The 21,434-nt window shown below is 43.2% G+C and overlaps 1 protein-coding gene across 1 annotated transcript in view; it reads left to right on the top strand.

The window, feature by feature from the left end:
* The window catches only part of LOC121276026 (polycystic kidney disease protein 1-like 1), a 252,137-nt gene that overhangs the window by 140,838 nt on the left and 89,865 nt on the right, over window positions 1-21,434 (top strand). The window contains exons 31-34 of the mRNA XM_041183968.1: window positions 3,500-3,673; window positions 12,887-13,006; window positions 14,083-14,142; window positions 15,779-15,788. Of these exons, the coding sequence (XP_041039902.1) occupies window positions 3,500-3,673; window positions 12,887-13,006; window positions 14,083-14,142; window positions 15,779-15,788 (364 nt within the window). The remainder of the gene's footprint in view (window positions 1-3,499; window positions 3,674-12,886; window positions 13,007-14,082; window positions 14,143-15,778; window positions 15,789-21,434) is intronic.

Here is a 21,434-nt window from a genome sequence, read left to right as displayed (position 1 = left end):
GCTACAACACAGGACTACTTGCATGCCAAATATCATAAGCAGCAAGTGATAGACAGGGATAAGCGACTGGACAATTAACAGATCAGATCTAAGCTCTGCAGTCCTGCCACATCCAGTCATGAATGATAATGGACAGTTAAACAACTCAGAGATGGGGGAGCCCAGCACAGCAGTGCAAAAGAGAAGGCTGAAGCATTTGCAACAATCTTCACCCTGAAGTGCCAAGTGGCTGATTCATCTCAGCCTCCTCCAGAGGTCCCCAGCATCACAGATGCCAGTCTTCAGCCAATTCAATTCATTCCAAGTGATATCAAGAAATGCTAGAATGCACTGGATACTTCAATGGCTATGGGCCCTGACAATATTCTGGCAATAGTACTGAGGACTTGTGCTTCAAAACTTGCCATGCCCCTAGCCAAGTTGTTCCAGTACAGCTACAACACTAGCATCTACCTGTCATTGTGGAAAATTGCCCAGGTACGTCCTGTACACAAAAAGCAGGGCAAATCCCACCCGGCCAATTACCGCTGCCACCAGTCTACTCATGATCATTAGTAAAGCGATGGAAGGGGTCATCAACAGTGCTATCAAGCAGCACTTGCTTAACAATAAAGTGCTCACAGTTTGGGTTCCAGCAGGGTCACTCAGCTCTTGACCTCATTACAGCCTTAGATCAAACATGGACAAAAGAGCTGAACTCCCGAGGTGAGGTGAGTGTAACTGCCCTTGACATCAAGGCAGCATTTGACCAAGTGTGGCATCAAGGAACCCTAGCAAAACTGGAGTCAATGGGAATCAGGGGGAGACTCTCCACTAATTGGAGTAATACCTAGTACAAAGGAAGATGGTTGTTGGAGGTCAGTCTTCTCAGCTCCAGGACATCACTGCAGGAATTCTTCAGGATAGTGTCTTTGGGCCAACCATCTTCAGCTGCTTCTTTCGGTACATCAATGACTGTATTGGTGACACTTTATGTTCTTGTCTGGACCTGGAAAAATATATTGATTTTTGCCTCCAATTTCTACCCCTCTCTCACCTTCACATGGTCCTTCTCTAACACTTCCCTTCCCTTTCTTGACATCTCTGTCTTTATTTCTGGTGATAGGCTGTTAACCAATATTCATTACAAGCCCACCAACTCCCATAGCTACCTCGACTACAGCTCCTCACACCCTGCTTCCTATAAGGACTCCATCTCATTCCCTCAGTTCCTCCACCTCCAATGCATCTGTCGTGGTGATGCCACCTTCCAAAATGGTGCTTCTGACTCTTCTTCCTTAACCGAGGGTTCCCCTCCCACTGTTGTTGACAGGGCCCAATTCTAACGCAATTCCCGCACCACTGCCCTCACACCTTCCTCTCCCTCCCAGAACCATGACAGGGTCCCCCTTGTCCTCATCTTTCACCCCACCAGTGTCTGCATTCAAAGGATCATTCTCTGCCATTTCCGCCAACTCCACACACACACCAAACACACACCCACCTGGTTCAGCCTTCCGTGGGACCATTCCCTCTGTGACACCCTGGTCCACTCCTCCATCATCCCTAATTCCTCATCCATTTCCCACAACACCTTCCCATGCAACCACGGGAGATGCAACACCTGCCCCTTTACTCCCTCCCTCCTCACCATCCGAGGCTCCACACACTCCTTTCAGGCACTTCACTTGCACCTCCTTCAACATAGTCTACTGTATTCACTGCAGCAACTCACCAAGCTTCCTTAGCCAGCATCTTCCAAACCCACGACCACTACCAGCTAGAAGGACAAGGGCAGCAGACACCACCACCTGGAAGTTCCCCTCCAAGCCACTCACTATCCTGACTTGGAAATATATCACCGTTCCTTCACAGTCGCTGGGTCAAAATCCTGGAACTCCCTCCCTAACAGCAGTGTGGGTATACTTACACCACATGGACTGCAGCAGTTCAAGGAGGCAGCTCACCACCACCTTCTCAAGGGCAATTAGAGATGAGCAGTAATGGAAGGTGCTGGCTAAGGAAGCTTGGTGAGTTGCTGCAGTGAATACAGTAGACCAAGACCAAATCCTGGCCTAGCCAGTGATGCCCACACCCATAAATGAATTAAAAAAAACTTAACAGAACAGAACCAACAGAAGTCTGTTAATCCTTGCTCGCCTCAGATCCAAGACAAAGATGTGCCAAGTCCTCATCAGAGACTTGCTCTGCACCAATGACCCTGCACTGACATTTCATACAGAGGACCACCTTGAGCGACAAATGGACAGATTATCCCACACATGTAAAGGGTTTGGTTTGACCATCAGCATCAGAAGACAAACAGCATGGTCCAGGATGTTGTCATGCTGCAATGTATCAACATTGACGTGACACTGGAGGCTGTTGATAGCTTCACGTATCTGGGCTCGACAATCACTAGCAATCTGTTACTTGATGCTGAAATCAATACTCACATTGTAAAGGCTGCAGCTATTAAGTCCAAACTGAGTAACAGAGTGTGGAACAACAGCAATTTGACAGAACAACAAACTGCAATCTGCCAAGCCTGCATCCTCAGCGCACTTCTCTACAGCGGTGAGACCTAGATGATATATACTTGGCAGGAGAATAGGCTGAACAGTTTCACCTTTGCTGTCTCAGATGTATCTTCAGCATCTTGTCAGGACGAGGTCACTAACTCCGAGGTTATGGAAAGTGCTCACTCAATCAGCATTCACTCATTGTGAAGCCAATGACATCAGCGCTAGCTCGGCCATGTTCATTGGATAGATGATGGCCATATAGCCAAAGACCTTCTGTACAGTGGACCATGGCCACTGGGTCATGACTTCCTGGGTGTCCACACCTCTGCTACAAGGATACCTGCAAGCAAGATATGAAGATGGCAGACATTGACATTAACCACTAGGAGTGAGTCATTGACGGCTGTGACTTCTCAAGTCTGACTGTTTGGAAAGGCGTCGGAAGAGGTGAGTGGAAATGAAAAGCTCAGCTGTCCAAGAAGAGGGCCCAGAGTAAACAGAGGTCAGCAAATCTTCACCACCTCAGCGCACTGCAGCAAAAACTGAAGGAATTGCCATGCCAGAGTGTGACTCCTGAGCTACCAGGCAATGTTTCACACAGGGTTGACCGCCACAGTGCAAACCATCGTCTTATAAGTTGGAAGGCTGCCACGAGAGATGTAACAGGTTTTAAGCAAGTACGGAGGCAGGGAAAAATACCATTACTACACCCTTCTGTCATATAATCTCCCCTGCTTTCCACCTTATTGTCAATTCTTCCTTCCACCTTTTCCCCGTCTCTATACTTGCTTAAAATCTGTTACATCTTTAACTCTTTCAGGTTCTGATGCAAGGTCATTGACTTGAAACATAAACTCTGTTTCTTTCTCCACAGATGCTGCCTGACCTGCTGAGTATTTCCAGCATTAACTGCTTTTATATGCCTTCCTTTACAAAACATGTTTTATTAAAACATTTGCTGTTTTGATTTAATTAAGCACTTTGTTTTTCAACAGCTTCTGTATAGCAAACTAACTGAGTACTTGGAAGACTTTCACCTCTGGGGTTCAGTGTACAGCTGCCCATCTTATAGTTCTTTTACTCATACCCAGCGTCTCAGTGTCTGTCTTTGCCTCCTGTTGGGTTACATGTGTCTGAATGCTGTGCTGACGAACCTGAAGGATGAGGAGGTAAAAATTTTTACATAACTTTAAAACTCATCTTATTTCCAAAGATACACATACTTTGTGCAGTTGGTCAGCTGATGGAGTTCCTCAGTAAATATTGTGATGGTGGCCATACTTTTGGGCATTTTTGAATTTCTGAATCTTCAGTTAAGTAATTTGTTAAATACTGATTTTTCCTCCATCTAATGAAGAGTCTACCCCCAAAGTATTAATCTGCTTTTGTTTTCCAGATGTTGATTGTCATGATAATAGTTGACTGTGATCGTGGACTACAGTATTAGATACTATATGGTACTTTGTGCTGGATAGGGGGGGTCACCTGACCTGGGGGGTGTTGAAGGTTGAGCGGGATGAGGTTTCCTAAAGCTTTTATTATATATATAAAATTTTTTACCTAAATATAAAAACATGTCCCGTCTCATGTGATACAGTCACATGAGGGGACACATTTAAATAAATTTTTAAGACCATTTATTTAATTATTTCAACATCGATTCAATCTCCCTGAGGCAGCTCCACACAAAAGAGCGCTGACCCCGACTCTCCCTTCTCTCCCCCCTGCCCGCACAGGTAGCGTTGAGCACTACGGCTTGTGCATTATGTTGGGCAGGCCTTAATTGACCCACCCGTGTAAAATGGCAGCCTGGAGCCAATCGTGGGCAGTGATCAGCTCTGCGACCGCACCCGCCTGCTCCCGCCGAGCCCACCCATTGCCTGAAAAATTCAGGCCATGGTGTCAGAAGTAAACTAAACACAACAATGGAGGTTCTGAAACCACCGACAGAGCTCAGTTTGGAGGGAAATTGCACCGAAAACTGGAGGAGGTACCGGTAGTGATACAAGCTGTACCTCACAGTGACTGGCAGAGATAAAAAAGACCCTCAGGAACCAATCTTCCATCTTTCTTCACGTAATAGGAGACGCAGCCCGAGAAGTCTTTAACACATTCACACTTGAAAGTGATGAGAAACAAAATGACTTGAAAGAAATAATGGAAAAATTCAAAGCCTGCTACAGCCCTAAGAAAAACATCACATATGAAAGATACAGATTTTTTATGTGCAGGCAAGGCAGTGACAATATTGGTCTGTACATAACTGAGCTGAAAAAATGAGCTAAATCATGTGAATTTGGAGAGCTTGAAGAATCACTCAGCCGAGATAGAATAATTTGCGGAATTGCAAATGACTGAGAGAACAGCTTTTGAGAGGAGTTGATCTTACACTGGAGAAAGCAATAAATATCTGCAGAGTGGCAGAGACAACAAAATGCCAGGTTAAACAGAGGACAGAAGATGATAAGCCGCACACAGTCAAACAGATGCAGTTAAACAGAAACAGTCTCGGGAAAGAACAAATAGACAGTCTGAGCGTAAAAAGAACAAAAACTGCTATTAAAACATTTAAGTGCAGCTGATGTAGAACAGAGCATTTATCACGTAGATATCCAGCCTATGGAAAGCAGTGTAAGAACTATGATAAACTAAATCACTTCGCTAAGATGTAAATCGACGAAAGTACACACGATTGACTCAGACACTAAAACTGAACTTTTCATTTGTGCAGCAACAATTAATTCCAAAGAAGACAAATGGAAGGTTGATTTAAAAATTGCCAGCATGATGGTGAATTTCAAGCTTGACACATGTGCACAAGCAAATATCATTCTCATAAGCCTGTATCGCAAGACAAGCAAAGAAAAACAGCTAATTAAAACAAAAGTGAAGCTGTCGACTTAAACAGGTGTAAAATTGCAGTAGAAAGCAAGTGCACACTTACAGTGAACAACAAAAAACAGTCTCAAGCACTTCCATTCATTGTGGTGAAAACTGATGCAAAACCCATTCTTGGAATCAAAGCTTGCGAAAATCTGAAGCTGATCAAGAGAATAATGACTGTCACCACCACTGATGACATCCTGAGCGAGCATAAAGATGTATTCCAGGGGATTGGCTGCCTAAAAGGAGAACACGCCATCAAGATTGACAAAACTATGACACCCAAAATACACCCGCCCAGAAAAACACCAGTAATGCTGAGAGATCGACAGAAAACAGAGTTGGACAAAATGGAGAAACTTCACATCATCAAGAAAATTGAAGAACCGACAAAGTGGGTTAATCCAGTTGTAGTTTTAGAAAAATCAGATGGGAATCTGCGAGTCTGTCTGGATCCCAGAGACCTAAACCAGGCAGTACAAAGACAACATTACCATTTGCCCATAGTAGAAGAGACCATGTGTAAGCTAGCTGATACTAAATACTATTCAGTCTTGGATGTGAGTTCAGGTTTCTGGCAGGTCAAGCTGGGTGAACACAGCTCCTATTTCTGTACCTTCAACACACCGTACAGGTGAAACAGGTTTTTACGCTTACCTTTTGGTATTAATTCAGCTCTGGTGGTGTTCCACAGAACAGTGAAGCAGCTGTTTGGAGGATTAGACAGTGTGGAAACCTGTATTGACGATGTGCTGGTCTGGTGAGCCTCACAAGAAGAACATGACCACAGATTGAGGCAGGTGCTGGCCAGAGCTGGAGAAAGGAACCTCAAGTTGAAGAAGGAAAAGCACAAAATAGGTCTTCATGAAAGCAAGTACTTGGGACATGTGCTAACAAGTGAGGGACTGAAGCTGGACCTGAGTAAAATTGCCAGCCCCCAGAATGTAAGAACGACTTGGAGAGGTATTTGGGAATGTTGACCTATCTTGCGAAATTCATTCCAAACATGTCAGATCTGACAGCATCTCTCAGAGAACTTCTACAAATGATGTGGAATGGAACTGGGAACACAGTCACCAGGAAGCTTTGACCAATCTGAAGAGAACACCGACCCAGGCACTAGTGTTAAAGTATTACGATGTCAGTCAGCCAGTCAAGACCTCAGTGGATGCTTCAAAGACTGGCCTGGCAGCTGTCCTCTTGCAAAATGAGGCACCAGTGGCATGCATTTCAAAGGCAATGACTGAAAGCAGCAGCAGTATGCCCAAATAGAGAACAAAATGCTATCAATTGTGTTTGGCCTAGAACGCTTCCACTAGTTTGCCTATGGCAAGGATATAGAGGTAGAGTCTGATCATAAGCCTTTGGAAGCTACACTTAAAAAGCCCCTGAACTGTGCACTACCAAGAATCCAAAGATTACCAATGTGTCTGCACAAGTACCAGATCAGAGTTAAATTCAAACCGAGCAAGGAAATGTACACCGCAAACACTCTGTCATGTGCATACCTACCTATCATGGAGGAAGAGGATAAAGAAACAGAAGCACAGGTTCACATGCTGACAAAGAACTTACCTGTGGTTGTAACCAAAATGGATGAGATCAAGGAAGCGACCAAGAATGATGCCACCCTGAGAAAACTGCAGCAGATTGTGCAAACTTGCTGGCCCACACATCAGAGCGGAGCCCCTTTTGCTGTATAAGAGTACTGGAACTTTCGTGAGGAACTTCTTGCATCAGAAGGAATACTTTTCAAGGGAGAAAAAATTATAATTCCTGCAACACTGAGGAAAAAAATGCTGCAATGCATAAATGAAAGTCACCTTGGCAAAGAAACATGCAGGAGAAGAGCTCGAGATGTCATGTATTGGCCTGGAGCACAAATTGATGAAATGGTGAATGTGTGTGCAGTGTGCCAAAAGTACAATAAGTCACAACAAAAAGAACCGCTTCAACCACAGAATGTTTCAGAGAGGCCCTGGCATAAAATTGGAGTGGACTTTTTCATATTTGACAACAGTGAGCACCTACTAGCAGTAGGTTATTACTCAAAGTTTTATGAGTCTGTGTTACTGAGAAATGATAGTAAGAGCATCACTGTAATAAATTATTTAAATCAATTTTTGCTCGCCACGGCATACCTGAAGTGCTCATCTTCGATAACGTCCACAAATCAGGCACTGAGTTTCATAAATTTGCACAGATTGGGAGTTTTGCCACACAACGTCAAGTTCCAAATGTCCACAATCCAACGGCATGGTGGAACGTACCATGCAGACCTTGAAACATGTGTTGTACAAGGCAAAGGTGAATAGTAGAGACCCCCTAGCTGGCTCAGCTGGATTTCTGGAATACGCCATTAGAGGGCATTGGATATCTCCAGCACAGCTCTTGATGGGGAGAAGCTTAAGAACTAAGCTTCCAACTGCACCACAGCCAGTGAACTGCAGTGTGCAGGACCTGCTCAAACGGAGACAGCAGAAGCAGAAACGATACTTTGATCAAAGCTCCCAACCTCTGCCTGACCTGAACGTGGGAGACACAGTGAGGCTTCAGCATGAAAGAATCTGGAATTCTGCTGTTGTCACAGGAATCACAGGAGAACCAAGGTCATACATAGTGCAGACTCCAGACAACAATACAAGAGAAATCGGAAATTCTTATGGAAAACAAATGAAATGCAGCCCTGCACTGAACCAGAAAGTGCAGTTGAAGATCAAAAACCAGAATGCACCAGTGAGGCAACAGATAACCAGACAAAGCCTGAGAGTCCTGAAAACTATCCAAGTGGTGATAGTGACACAGAGCTGGAGGAGGCCCCTTGTCCTTCAAAATCACTTCTGCCACCATTCAGAGAAAAACACAGAGATATAGGGATGAGTAAAAGACACAACAGACTGATCAAAACAGAGTGAGAAAGAATGGATAAGAGACTTTGTGTAGTTGAGTCGTATAAAAGTTTGATTTTTTTTTTAAAAAGGAAATGTCATGATAATAGTTGATTGTGGTCGTGGACTCCAGTATTAGATACTATACGGTCCCATTTATAATATTCTGACTTTCCATATCAGTCCTCCCAGAGTGCATCACTTCTCTACTTTGAACTCCATCTGTAACGGCCCTTACCATTTCACCATTCTGCCCATGTCATCCTGAAGCTCACAATTATCCTCATTATGAGCTACTACATTGCCATATTTGTATCACTCACAACTTAACCTAATATTGCCTCCCTACACCTAAGTCTAGGTTGTTTATAATATTTGAAAAGTATAATGGATCCAAAGCTAACCCTGGAGAATGCATCAAACTACCTACCAGTCTGAAAACATTCATCCACCGCCACCCTCTGCTGAGCCAATTCCATATTCATACCACCACTTTCCCCTTAATTCCATGGGCTTTTATCTTCTTAATAAGCCTCTTTTGTTGCACTTTGCCAAATGCATTCAGAAAGTCAATAGATACAACATCTACAACACTACCTTGAGCAATCTTCTTTGTTACCTCATCAAAAAATTCAGTCAAGTTAGCCATAGACGATTTGTCTTTAGAAAATCTATGCTGGCTGTCCTTGATTAACCCCAACCTTTCACAGAATCACAGAATTGTTACGGTGTAGAAGGAGGCCATTCGGCCCATTGTGTCTGCACCAGCTGTCTGAGCATTGTAACTGCCTTTACCCTGTAACCCTGCACATTGTTTCTATTTAGATAATCCAATGCCATTTTAAATGCCTCAATTGAACCTACCTCCGCTACACTTCTAGGCAGTGCATTCCAAACCCTAACTACTCGCTGTGTGAAAAAGTTTTTTCTCACCTTGCATTTGCTCCTTTTGCAAAACACTTTAAAACTGTGCCCTCTGGTTCTCAATCCATTTACGAGTGGGAACAGTTTCTCCCTATTTACTCTGTCCAGGCCTGTCATTATTTTGAAAATTTCTATCAAGTCTCTTCTCAGCTCTCTCCTCTCTAGGGCAAACATTCCCAACTTCTCCAATCTTTCCTCATAACTGAAGTGTCTCACCCCTGATAATGGTTTCCAATAACTTCCCAACCACTGCTGTTAGACTGACAGGCCTATCGTTCCCTGATTTATCACTTTAATTTTTCTTGTTATAATGTTAGCAACCCTGCAGTCCACTAATACTACTTCTGTGTCCAATGAAGATTGAAATATTTTTACCAATGCCTCCATTTCTAACTTTGCTTCTTTCAACAACATAGGCTACATTCCAACGGACTAGGTAATGCTAGTCTTTTCAGTATGCCTTCTCTATCTATTACCATCCTATATATGACTTCCCTCTCCTTTTAGCGAGGGGCAGGATTGGTAGCTCAATGTTCCAGGATATAGGGTCTTCAGGCGAGACAGGGAAGGAGGTATAAGAGGAGGGGGTATTGCAACAATGATCAAGGAATCAATTACAGCAGTAAGGAGGGATGACATCTTAGAAGGCTCCTCAAATGAAGCCATATGGGTAGAACTGAAAAACAAAAAAGGAGCAATCACATTGCTGGGAGTGTACTATAGGCCCCCAAACAGTCAGAGAGAAATAAAAGAGCAGATTTGTCGGCAAATTTCAGAGAAGTGTAAAAATATTAGAGTAGTAATAGTGGGGGATTTCAACTTCCCCAACATTAACTGGGTTAGTCATAGTGTGATAGGTTTAGAGGGAGCGGAATTCTTAAAATGCATCCACGAGAGCTTTTTAAGCCAGTACGTAGAAGGTCCTACAAAAGAAGGGGCGGTCCTGGACTTAATTTTAGGAAATGAAGCTGGGCAAGTTGTAGAGGTATCAGTGGGAGTGCATTTTGCAGATAGTGATCATAACTCCATTAGCTTCAAAGTTGTTATGGAAAAGGACAAGGATGGGCCAGGAATCAGAGTTCTAAATTGGGGGAAGGTCAATTGGGGGAAGGATTTTAATAAGATCAGATATGATTTGGCCAGAGTGGACTGGCAGCAGCTACTTTTAGATGAATCTGTGTCAGAGCAGTGGGACTCATTCAAGAAGGAAATAGGGAGAGTACAGGGCCAACATATTCCAGTAAAGACAAAGGGTGGGACCAACAAATCCAGGGAACCCTGGATTTCAAGGGATATACAGTATTGGATAAGGAGAAAAAGGGAGGCTTATGGCAGATACCGAGGGCTCAAAACAGCAGAAGCCCTGGAGGAGTATAGAATGTGTAGAGGGGAAGTTAATAAGGAAATTAGGAGGACAATAAGGGGGCATAAGAAAACTTTGGCAGATAAAATAAAGGAAAATCCAAAGTTATTTTAAAGTACATTAAGAGTAAGAGGATAACTAGGGAAGGAGTAGGGCCCATTAAGGACCGTAGTGGTAATTTGTGATTGGAGGCGGAAGACATAGGTAGGTTTCTAAATGAATACTTTGTGTCGGTGTTCACAAGTGAGAGGGACAATGTGGGTATGGAAATCAGGCAGAAGGACTGTGATATAATTAAAGAAATTAGCATAGAAAGGGAGAAGGTTCTAAGTGGGCAGGCAGGCTTAAAAGTAGATAAATCTCCAGGCCTGGATGAAATGTATTCCAGGCTGTTGAGTGAGGCAAGGGAGGAAATAGCAGGGGCGCTGGCAATAATTTTCAATATCTCTCTGGCCACAGGAGAGGTGCCAGAGGGCTGGAGGACAGCCAATGCGGTACCGTTATTCAAGAAGGGAGGAAGGGACAAACCAGGGAACTACAGGCCAGTCAGTCTAACCTCAGTAGTGTGGAAACTATTGGAAGCAATTCTGAGGGACAGAATTAATCTACACTTGGAGAGGCAGGGATTAATCAAGCTCAGTCAGCAAGGTTTTGTTAAGGGGAGGTCATGTCTGACCAATTTGATTGAATTTTTCGAAAAGGTGACCAGGTGTGTAGATGAGGGCAATGCATTTGACATAGTCTATTTGGACTTTTGGTTTTTCAAAAGGCTTTTGATAAGGTCCTGCATGGTAGACTGATAACGAGTGTAAGAGCCCATGGGATCCAAGGCAATTTGGCAAATTGGATCCAGAATTGGCTGAGTGGCAGGAAGCAGAGGGTGAGGGTCCAGGGGTGTTTTTGTGACTGGATGCCTGTGTCCAGTGGGGTTCCACAGGGATCAGTGTAGGGTCCCTTGCTTTTTGTGGTATATATAAACGATTTAGATTTGAATGTAGGAAGGTTGATCAGTAAGTTTGTGGATGATACGAAAATTGTGGGTTGGTAAATAGTGAAGAGGATAGCCTTAGATTACAGGAGGATATAGACGGGCTAATCGGTGGCAAATGGAATTTAATCCGGATAAGTGTGAGTTGATGCACTTGGGCAGGACTAACAAGGCACAGGAATACATGATGAATGGTAGGACCCTGGGAAGTATCGAGGCTCAGAAGGACCTTGGTGTGCATGTCCACCGGTCCCTTAAGGTAGCGGGACAGGTAGATAAGGTAGTTAAGAAAGCATCTGGGATACTTGCCTTTATTAGCTGAGGCATAGAATAAAAGAGCAGAGCAGTTATGCTGGAACTGTGTAAGACGCTGGTTAGGTCACAGTGAGAGTGTTGCATGCAGTTCTGGAATCCACATTACAGGAAGGATGTGATTGCACTTGAGAGAGTGCAGAGGAGATTTACCAGGAATGTACCTGGGCTGGGGAGTTTTAGTTATGAGGAGAGATTGGATAGACTGGGGTTATTTTCCCTGGAGCAGAGGAGATTGAGGGGGGACATAATTGAGGTGTATAAAATTATGAGGGGCATAGATAGGGTAGATGGGAAGGAAGTTTTCCCTTTGGTAGTTGATTCAATAACCAGGGGGCATAGATTTAAGGTAATGGCAGGAGGTTTAGAGGGGATGTGAGGAAGAATTTTTTCACCCAGAGGGTGGTGGGAATCTGGAACTCACTGCCTGAAAGGGTGGTAGAGGCAGAAAGCTTCATTACATTTAAAAAGTATTTGGATGTGCACTTGCAATGCCATGGTATACAAGGCTATGTGCCTAGTGCTGGAAAATGGGATTAGAATAGTTAAGTACTTGTTTGACTGGTGCAGACTCGATGGGCTGTAGGGCCGTTTTCTGTGCTATAGACCTCTATTACTCTTTTAGCATATTGTTTACATTATCTGCTTCCTTTGTAAAGACAGATGCAAAGTTCTCATTTAATACTTCAGCCTCTACATGAAGTGTATTAATGTGCATATAAATTTGGTCATCAGTGTCACAAGCATAAAGCCTTCAAAAATCTGGAGAACATTATTCTGTAACCACATCAGAAAATAAGGGGCAGCTGTCAGTAATCAGTTATTGAAGGCTTAAGTGCACCAAATTACTTCAATCACCACAAATGTTGCACAAGTGCACAAGCTTTCTTTTTAAGAAGTAATGAATAGTGAATCCTTTATCGGCCCAGCTTTTCCAAGACTCATCTCTTAAATTTTATCAGACAAAGATTGCTTCATTTTTCCTGAATCATATTTCTTACTGATGTTTTTTCTTTTTTTCTAGTATACAGCTGAACTAGGTCTCATTGACGTCTCCACGGCCTCCCTAATTACTGGCTTGATTACGACCGTGGTAGTTCTGCCAATTATACTATTGGTGTCATTATTATTCAGGTTTAGCAAGGTGAGATCATACATTGCTGCATGCTTTTTAATTAGTGCTGTTCATGTATTAAAATACATTGCAATAAGGTCAGTTAATACTTCATGATAATGGGGTTGAGTTAAGCTTGCAGTTGCGCTGATTTTTAGAAGTGAATTTATGTTTCAAGTTTTTAATAAAACTCATTCACATAATCACAAATGTAAAATCCTCATGAAGCAGCAAAATCAGGCTCCCTTGCATTAAAAAATATTTGATGTATGGTAAATTTTGTATTATTCGGCACTATACAAACCAGAATCCTCTACTAAGCAGAATTTTCTCCAATCGTCACTTTACCAACCAGAAGCGATTATGAAGTATACTCCTGTATACTATATTATTTTATACTTTAATTTATGTTTTAATGTACTGTTGTGGATTAGAAGTAAAAAGAGTACTGTTCTTCACTTCCTGAGCATTTGTATATTCATTCATTTGTGTTGTATTCCATTGGACAATGGAACTCCAGGTTAACTGCCATATTGCGTGCATGCTAGAGAATAAAGATTTTACTGTATTTAGGAGTGGCAACTCTTAAGTGTGGTGTTAATATAGCTGAAAATGAGATTATCACAAAAGAACACTTTTAATGAGTGTTTACTTGAATATCCTGATGTTAAATCACCTCAAATAACTTTAAAAACTATTTTGAATCATTTAGTAAATTAAATATTTTGTAACATGTAAAATCTTTTCTAACATGTCTGAGAAAAAAATTTTAATTTGAAGAGCCTCCTCAAACAGTTGCAAACAGTTGGATTCAGCAGAAATTTGCCTCGTTCATTACTTTCCTCTGGGGTTGTGGTCAGTTTTGTAGGATGTGGCAGGGGACGGGGAGGGAGGCATGGGATTGGGCTGGCTTTTTTTAAAATCAGCTTTTAAGATTGCAGAATCTCTATATCCTTAGGCTTGATGTAATATGTGCTTAATATTCTTCAGTCTTCTATGCTGGGTTCAGAGATTGCAGGCAAATTGCACTGGTAAAAGTACTGCAAAATAGCCAAAACTCCCGGCACATGTATGATTTCCTATTTTGTATATTTTATTCACATTAGGTAAAATTGCTGAGGGAAGCTTCTGTTGAAGAACGATATGTGACTACAATAGAATCCAATGTATATTCTGTTGAAGGTAATTTGGAATCAGTTTTAATGTAGTTATAATCATCAGCTAAGAAATTGAATTTTCCTACAGCAAAAAGAAACCTGTGAGAAGACTTTATCAGTTGTGAATTTAGGGGCGGTCTAAATTAAATCTCCTCGAAGGGAAATTTGAGGCAATATAGGAGTGCAATAAAGGCCCAAAAACGTTAATCATTTTTATATTTTGTGATGTCTGGACAAGCAGCCATACTCCTATAGACTCCACAAAACAATTATGGGCACTGACAGTTCTCCCTTGACCTCATTCTGATCAGTTCATCATTTTCTCCCCCCACCTCAACTCCATTGCATCCCCAGACTAGATGTGTGTTAATATGTCAGAAATTGATAACGTTTCAACAGGCATGTTGCATCAGTTTGGCTGAGGAGGCTTGAGGATGAGGTTAGATATGTCTCAATCATTTCCAATCCAACATGTCAACGATGCATGCCAATGGAATCATGTCTGATATGGGGCACTAAGCAAACATTTTCCTTTTGCGAACTGTTAGTCTGTTCTCGCAAAGTTGAAGTAATGAAAGTTTAAAAAAAACATGATTGGAATGCAACACAGATTGTCCAGAATAATTTGTTTAATTTCACATGGACTGATCATGTCTTTGCTACTTAGGCTGGGCACATGCTGCAGTAGATTCTTTGTCTAAGAATGGTATTTCTGTTGGTCTGTGGGCTGCAAAGCAGTTGTTAATGATGACTTAAAGAGAAAAAGTTTACATAGTGACTTTCATGACCACCTGATGCCCCAACGTGCTCTACAGTACTTTTTAAATTATTGTCACTCTTGTAGAAATCATGGCAGCCAATTTACACATAGCAAACTCCCACAAACAACAATGCAATGATGACCAGATAATCTGCTTTCTTGTGATGTTGATTGATGGATAATTATTGGTCAGGACACTGGGGATAACTTCCATGCTCCACTTTGAAAATAGTGCCTTAGGATATTTTTGCATCAACTGAAGAGGGCAGGTGAGGTAACAGTTTAATGCCTTATCCAAACGAACCTCCAACAGTGCAGCACTGCACTCGAGTGTCAACCTAGCTTGTTATGCTTAAGTCTTGCAGTGGGACTTGAACCCACAACTTTGTGCTCAGAGGCTAGCAACTGAGCCGCAGTTGGTTTGGCTTTCAGAAGATCATATGCTCAGAAAATCACCCTGTTCAATGTGTAGTCCCTGCACTACAGTTAGCACATCCAATCATATCTGAAGTTTGTGGGTCTAAAGCCATGCTTCCGACTGACACGCTTGGCAAAATGAGGATGGTTTGATTAGGCACAAGATGGCGTTTTCTCCAGTTTATGACAGCCTCTAACATATATGTGAATGGTTCAGGTTGTGAAGGATTTCTCAAGATGTATTTGTGCACTGTGTTGAGGCCAAGGGTTATGATGGTCATGGTTTCAGCCATGTTGATGACACTGACTGTAAATATGCTGTTGGTTTTCTCTCTTGGATATGAGTATTTCCCTGCAGAATTGTGACTTCCATGTTAAAGGCTTATTATGTGAAAGCTGCTCATCGAGGATGGCTGATGTAATTTGTGACATTTCATGAGCCTAGGAGAATCTGTTCTGAATTAACAGGCTTCTGGCAGTGACCCCCTGTTATAAATAATGTGCCATGGCCACATGGGCCTGCCCTTCAGGTGGTCTCCCATTGCTGCCCTCTTCCTCCTCCTCTGTGTCATCTCCATCGCCCTAGGCAGGGGTCTCCTCCTCCTCATCAGCCCCAACCTCAGATGTCATAACTAGAGGGCCATTTTCTTCCCCCTCTGGTTGTAGGCCCGCCACTGCACCATATTGTGCAGCATGTAACACACAACAATTATTCTGGAGACCCTTGCAGAAGAATCCTGTAGTACTCCTCCAGAATGGTCAAAGCACTTAAAGTACAACTTCACAGTGCCCATCGCCACTCTGTTGTGGTCCAGGTCATCACATGGCTGTTGTATTAGTGCCTTTTGGGATCCATGTATGGCTGTCTAAATAGGATCATCAGCCCCCTCCTTAATGGGTACCTCTTGTCCCCCAGAAGCCAGCCACAGACCTGTGTTGGTGTCTGAAAAAGCTGAAGCAACTGCAAATTCCTCAGTACAAAAGAATCATGACAGTTTCCAGGGAACCATGCAGCGACGTGCAGGAACACATTGGTGTGGATGCACATCCCCTGCACATTCAGGGAATTGAAGAATTTCCTATTAATAATGGTGTTCATTTGATGACATGATGCCCTAATGACGACTTTGGTGCAGTTCATAGCCCCTTTACTTGAGAGAAGTCTGCTAATCTATCGAAGCCCCTGGTCCTCTGATTCTGCAAGACCTCATCCATTGGGAAGTTTATAAGTTGCAACTTTTGCATGGAAAGATCCAGAAATGTAAAAATTTAGAACCACAGTGACCTTAAATGACACTGGCAGAGCATGTGGATCTGCCAACTGTAGTGCCAGATCTTGTTGCACCATGGCCCATACCTCCATAACCAATTCCCAGGTTAATCTGAGCCACCTTCTGCACTGGTTTTCTGTTATATTCTAGGTATGACCGACGCAGTCGGTAAATGCTCTGCTTCTTGTTTCTCTTGTGTTTTCTGCCCGAAGGCAGGTCGGACCCACAGCACTGCGATCTCCACTGCGGATCGGGCATGGAGGCAGACCCCAAATCCACCCCAGTCAAATGGAGGCAGGCCCTAAATCCACCCCAGTCAGAATGGGGATCAAATACCATTGGCACTAATCTGATCCACACAGGCCATCCAGCCAACTGAGCCAACCAACAACCACCCCCCACCCCCCCCACCCCACACACCAGGGAGTCTGAGTCGCTGTGACAACATAACCTTTTACATGCATGTTGTAGCCTGGAGCTATGGGTGGTTACAGGGCTGTCCAGGAATCATTCCTGCTCTTGCCACCTCCCATTGTGTTTGTTGGAAGGATTTACATGTGATACTCAATCCGTTTTGCCCTGTAATGAATGCATCTTCCTTGGCCATCAAGTCCTGGATAAGGACTTGAACCTAGAGTTTCAGAGGTAGGGATGCTACCACTGCACGACAAGATCTCCTTTGGGTATACCTTTGCATCATGGTAAAACCTCGCTGTTGTGCTCTTCCTCCTGCCTGTTTCGCACTGTACTGCCTGTGACTCCTAGCCTTGACCACTCCCTCTGGCCACACTTTGCTCCCGCTCATGTGCACCTATGGTACAAATATGCGAAACTGCCATCCCCATTTTGTAGCTTCTTTAGTGCAATGCTCACTCATCCCCTTATCTGGCACACTTTCTGTCCTTCCACCTGGATGCCTACCTCAGGAGGGCTGAAATGATAGGCCCTTCCAAAGGCCACAGGCCCCAATCTCCAACTCTCTTGGTGTCAGCCACATATGTGATTGAAAAGTTGAATTTCTGTGGCACTTCTTCAAACCTTTTGTTCTCTCCAAAATAGTAACTGACCTCTCCAAAGATCTTCCACCAGCTTTACATCTTTTGCACAAAGTCGTAAATCACATGAGTCCGGTTCTGGAAATTTTTTTTATTATCTTCTTTCAAAGGGTGTGGATGTGGTTGGCAAGGCCAACACTTATTGCCCATTCCTACTTGCCCTTGAGAAGGTGGTGGTGAGCCACTTTCTTGAATTGCTGCTGTCCATGTGATGTAGGTACATCCACAGTGCTGTTAGGGAGGGAGTTCCAAGATTTTGCACCATTAATGGTGAAGGAACATCGATATATTTCCAAGTCAGAATGGTGTGTGGCTCAGAGGGGAACCTGGAGGTGATGGTGTTCCCCAACATCTGTTGCCCTTGTTCTTCCAGGTGGTAGAGGTAGTGGGTTTGGAAGGTGCTGTTGAAGGATCCTTGGTGAGTTGCTGCAGTGCATCTTGTAGATGGTATACACTGCTGCCACTGTGTGTTGGCAGTAGAGGGAATGGACATTGAAGGTGGTGGATGGGGTGCCAATAAAGTGGGCTGCTTTGTCCTGGATGGCATCAGGCTGCTTGAGTGTTGTTGGAGCCACACTCATCCAGGCAAGGGAAGAGTATGCCATCACACTCCTTACTTGAGCCTTGTAGATGATGGACAAGATTTGGGGAGTCAGGAGGTGAGTTACTCACCACAGAAGTTCCAGCCTCTTACTTGCTCTTGTAGCCAGAGTATTTATGTGGCTGGTCCAAATCAGTTTCTGGTCAATGGTAACCCTCAGGATGTTGATAGAGGGAGATTCAGCAATGGTATTGTTATTGAATGTCAAGAGGAGATGTTTAGATTCTCTCTCCTTGGATTTGGTCATTGCCTGATCCTTGTGTAGTGCAAATGTTACTTGGCACTTATCAGCCCAAGCCTGAAGGTTCTTCAGATCTTGCTACATATGGGCACGGACTGCCTCAGTATTTGAGGAGACGCAGATGGTGCTGAACATTATGCAATTACCTGCAAACATCCCTACTTCTGACCTTATGATGGAAGTAAGATCAATGATGATGGTTGGGCCAAGGACACTACCCTGCAGAACTCTTGCAGCTTTGTCCCAGGATTGAGATGATTGACCTCCAACAACCATAGCCATTCTTTTGTGCTAGCTATGACTCCAACCAGTAGGGAGTTTTCCCCCTGACTCCCACTGAATCCAGTTTTGCAAGGACTCCTTGAGCCACACTTGGTGAAATGCGGCCTTGACGTCGAGGACAGTCACTCTCACCTCATCTCATGAGTGCAGCATGTTTGGGCCAAGGATAGAATGAGGTCAGGTCAGGATTTGAGTGGCCCTAAGCCAATATTGAAAATTACTTCTGCTTGCACTCAGCTGCACTTTTAAATGTGACACCCCTTCTGCATGATGTGCTTGTGTGAAACCTGTCCCATCCCTGTTGCCTTCCCCCGGTGAAAATGCTTCATACCGAATATGGGGTGGGATATCCAGATTTGGCCTCAGCACCATTCTGGATAATCGCAGAGTTGAAATGACTGCGAAAATCTGGGCCATAGATTAGTTATAGCATAGGAGGAGGCCATTCGACCTGTTGTGTCTGTGCTGACTCTCTGAAGGCACAATTGACCTAGTGTCAATTCCCCCACCTTCTCCCTGTAGTCCTGAACAATCTTCCTTTCCAGGTAATAATCCAATTGCCTCATGAATGCCTCGACTGAACCTGCCTCCACCACATTCTCAGGCAGTTCGTTCCACATTCTAACCACTTGCTGTGCGAAAAAGTTTTTCCTCATGTCAGCATTGCTTCTTTGCCAATTATCCTAAATTCGTGCCATCTGATTCTAAATCTTTCCAGCAATTGGAACAGTTACTCCCTATCTACTCTGTTCAGATCCCTCATGATTTTGAATATCCCTATCAAAACTCCTCTCAACCTTACCCAAGGAAAACAGCCCCAAGGTCTCCAACCTACCTATAACTCTCATCCCTGAAACCATTCTCATGAACCCTCTCTGCATCCTCTCTAACACCTTCACATCCTTGCTAAAATGTGGTGCCCAGTACCGAACACAGCATCCAGCTGAGGCTGAACCATTTTATGTAAGTTTAATATAAGTTTAACATAAGTTCCTTGCTTTTATACTCTATGTCCCTATTAATAAAGCCTAGGATGCTATGTGCTTCATTAACTGCAATCCCAATTTGTTCAGCCACTTTCAGTGATATATGTGCATATTCACCCAGGTACTTCTGCTCCTGCACCGCCTTCAGAATCGTAGCCTTTTATATTGCCTCTCCACGTTCTTCCAACCAAAATGAATCACTTCACACTTCTCTGTGTTAAATTTCATCTGTCACTTGTCTACCCATTCCACCCACTTATCTATATCCTTTTGAAATTCTACAATATCCCTCTCACAGTTCACAATATTTGCCAATTTTGAAATTGTGAGCTGTACATCAAGGTCTAGGTCATAATATATATCAGGAAGCGCAGGGCCAACCCCTTGGGAACTTCACTATAAACCTTCCTCCAGTCTGTAAACATCCATAAATCAGTGCTATCTGTTTCCTATCACTCAGACAATTTTGTATGCATGTTGCTACTGCCCGTTTTATTCCATGGGCTGTAACTTTGTTCACTTGCACTTTCTCAGATGCCTTTTGGAAGTCCATGTACACCACGTCAACAGCATTACCCTCACCTTCCCTCTTTGTCCTTCATCAAAAACCCCAGCAAGTCAGTTAAGCACAATTTGCCCTTAACAAGAATATGCTGGCTTTCTTTAAATAACACACATTTGCCCAAGAGACTATTGATTTTGTCCCAAATTCTTGATCCCACCACTGAGGTTAAACTGATTGGCCTGTAGCTGCTGGGCTTATCTTTACACCCATTTTTTGAGACAAGACAGGAAAGGCTATGCATCAGTCATAATTTTAAGATGAAAGTGCTAAATGTACTACGTAGTCTTTGGAAATCAATAATCCGTTTTCTAATACAGTTATTCAGGGAATTATTAACCAGTCTGAAAGTTAAGGTCACTTGATGGGCTTGTGTAAACTGCAAGATATACTGGTGAATCAGCTCTTCTCCCACACTGTGTAAGATTGTTTATGTTGGAGATTAGTGGGATGTAAATTTAATAACCTCAAAGGGACGACTAGAGGCTGCTCACTAAAGGCCCAAAAACTTTAAAAAAATTTCTATTTTGTGGGTCATAGCTGGAGTATTGCATACAGTGTGGTCAGAGCATGACAGAAAGGATGTAATTGCATGAGCAAGAGTGCAGAGGAGAGTATGCTTCCTGGACTGGGGAATTTTAGTTATGAGAAAAGATTGAATAGGCTGTTTTCTGCCTACAGAGCAGGATGAGTCGAGATTTAATTGAGGTGTGTAAAATTATGATGGACCTAGATTTCATGGATAGGAAGGGCCTATTTTCTGCAGCACTGGGGGTATAGCTTTAATTAGTGCAAGGACAAGGAAATTGAGGAGAAATATTTTAACCTAAGGGCTATGAGGGTCTGGAACTCATCGCCTGAAAGGATGGCAGATATTCTCCTCACATTTTAAAAAAACACTTTGATATGCACTTAAAGTGCTGTCACTGTGGGGTTGTGGACCAAGAGCTGGAAAGTGGGATTAGGTTGGATAGCTCTTTTTTGGCCAGCACAGGCAAGATTTTCCTTTTCTGTGCTGCTAATTTTTATATTTCCACTCAGCTTTTCTCCTAACAGCTACAAAGGATTGGAGAAGTACCCAGCACGAGTCCACTTGGTAGCTCACCATAAGACAACAATAACAAAT

The sequence above is a fragment of the Carcharodon carcharias genome, chromosome 3 (assembly GCF_017639515.1).
Source record: "Carcharodon carcharias isolate sCarCar2 chromosome 3, sCarCar2.pri, whole genome shotgun sequence".
Taxonomy (NCBI): domain Eukaryota; kingdom Metazoa; phylum Chordata; class Chondrichthyes; order Lamniformes; family Lamnidae; genus Carcharodon; species Carcharodon carcharias.
This window is presented reverse-complemented; position numbering and strand designations above follow the sequence as displayed.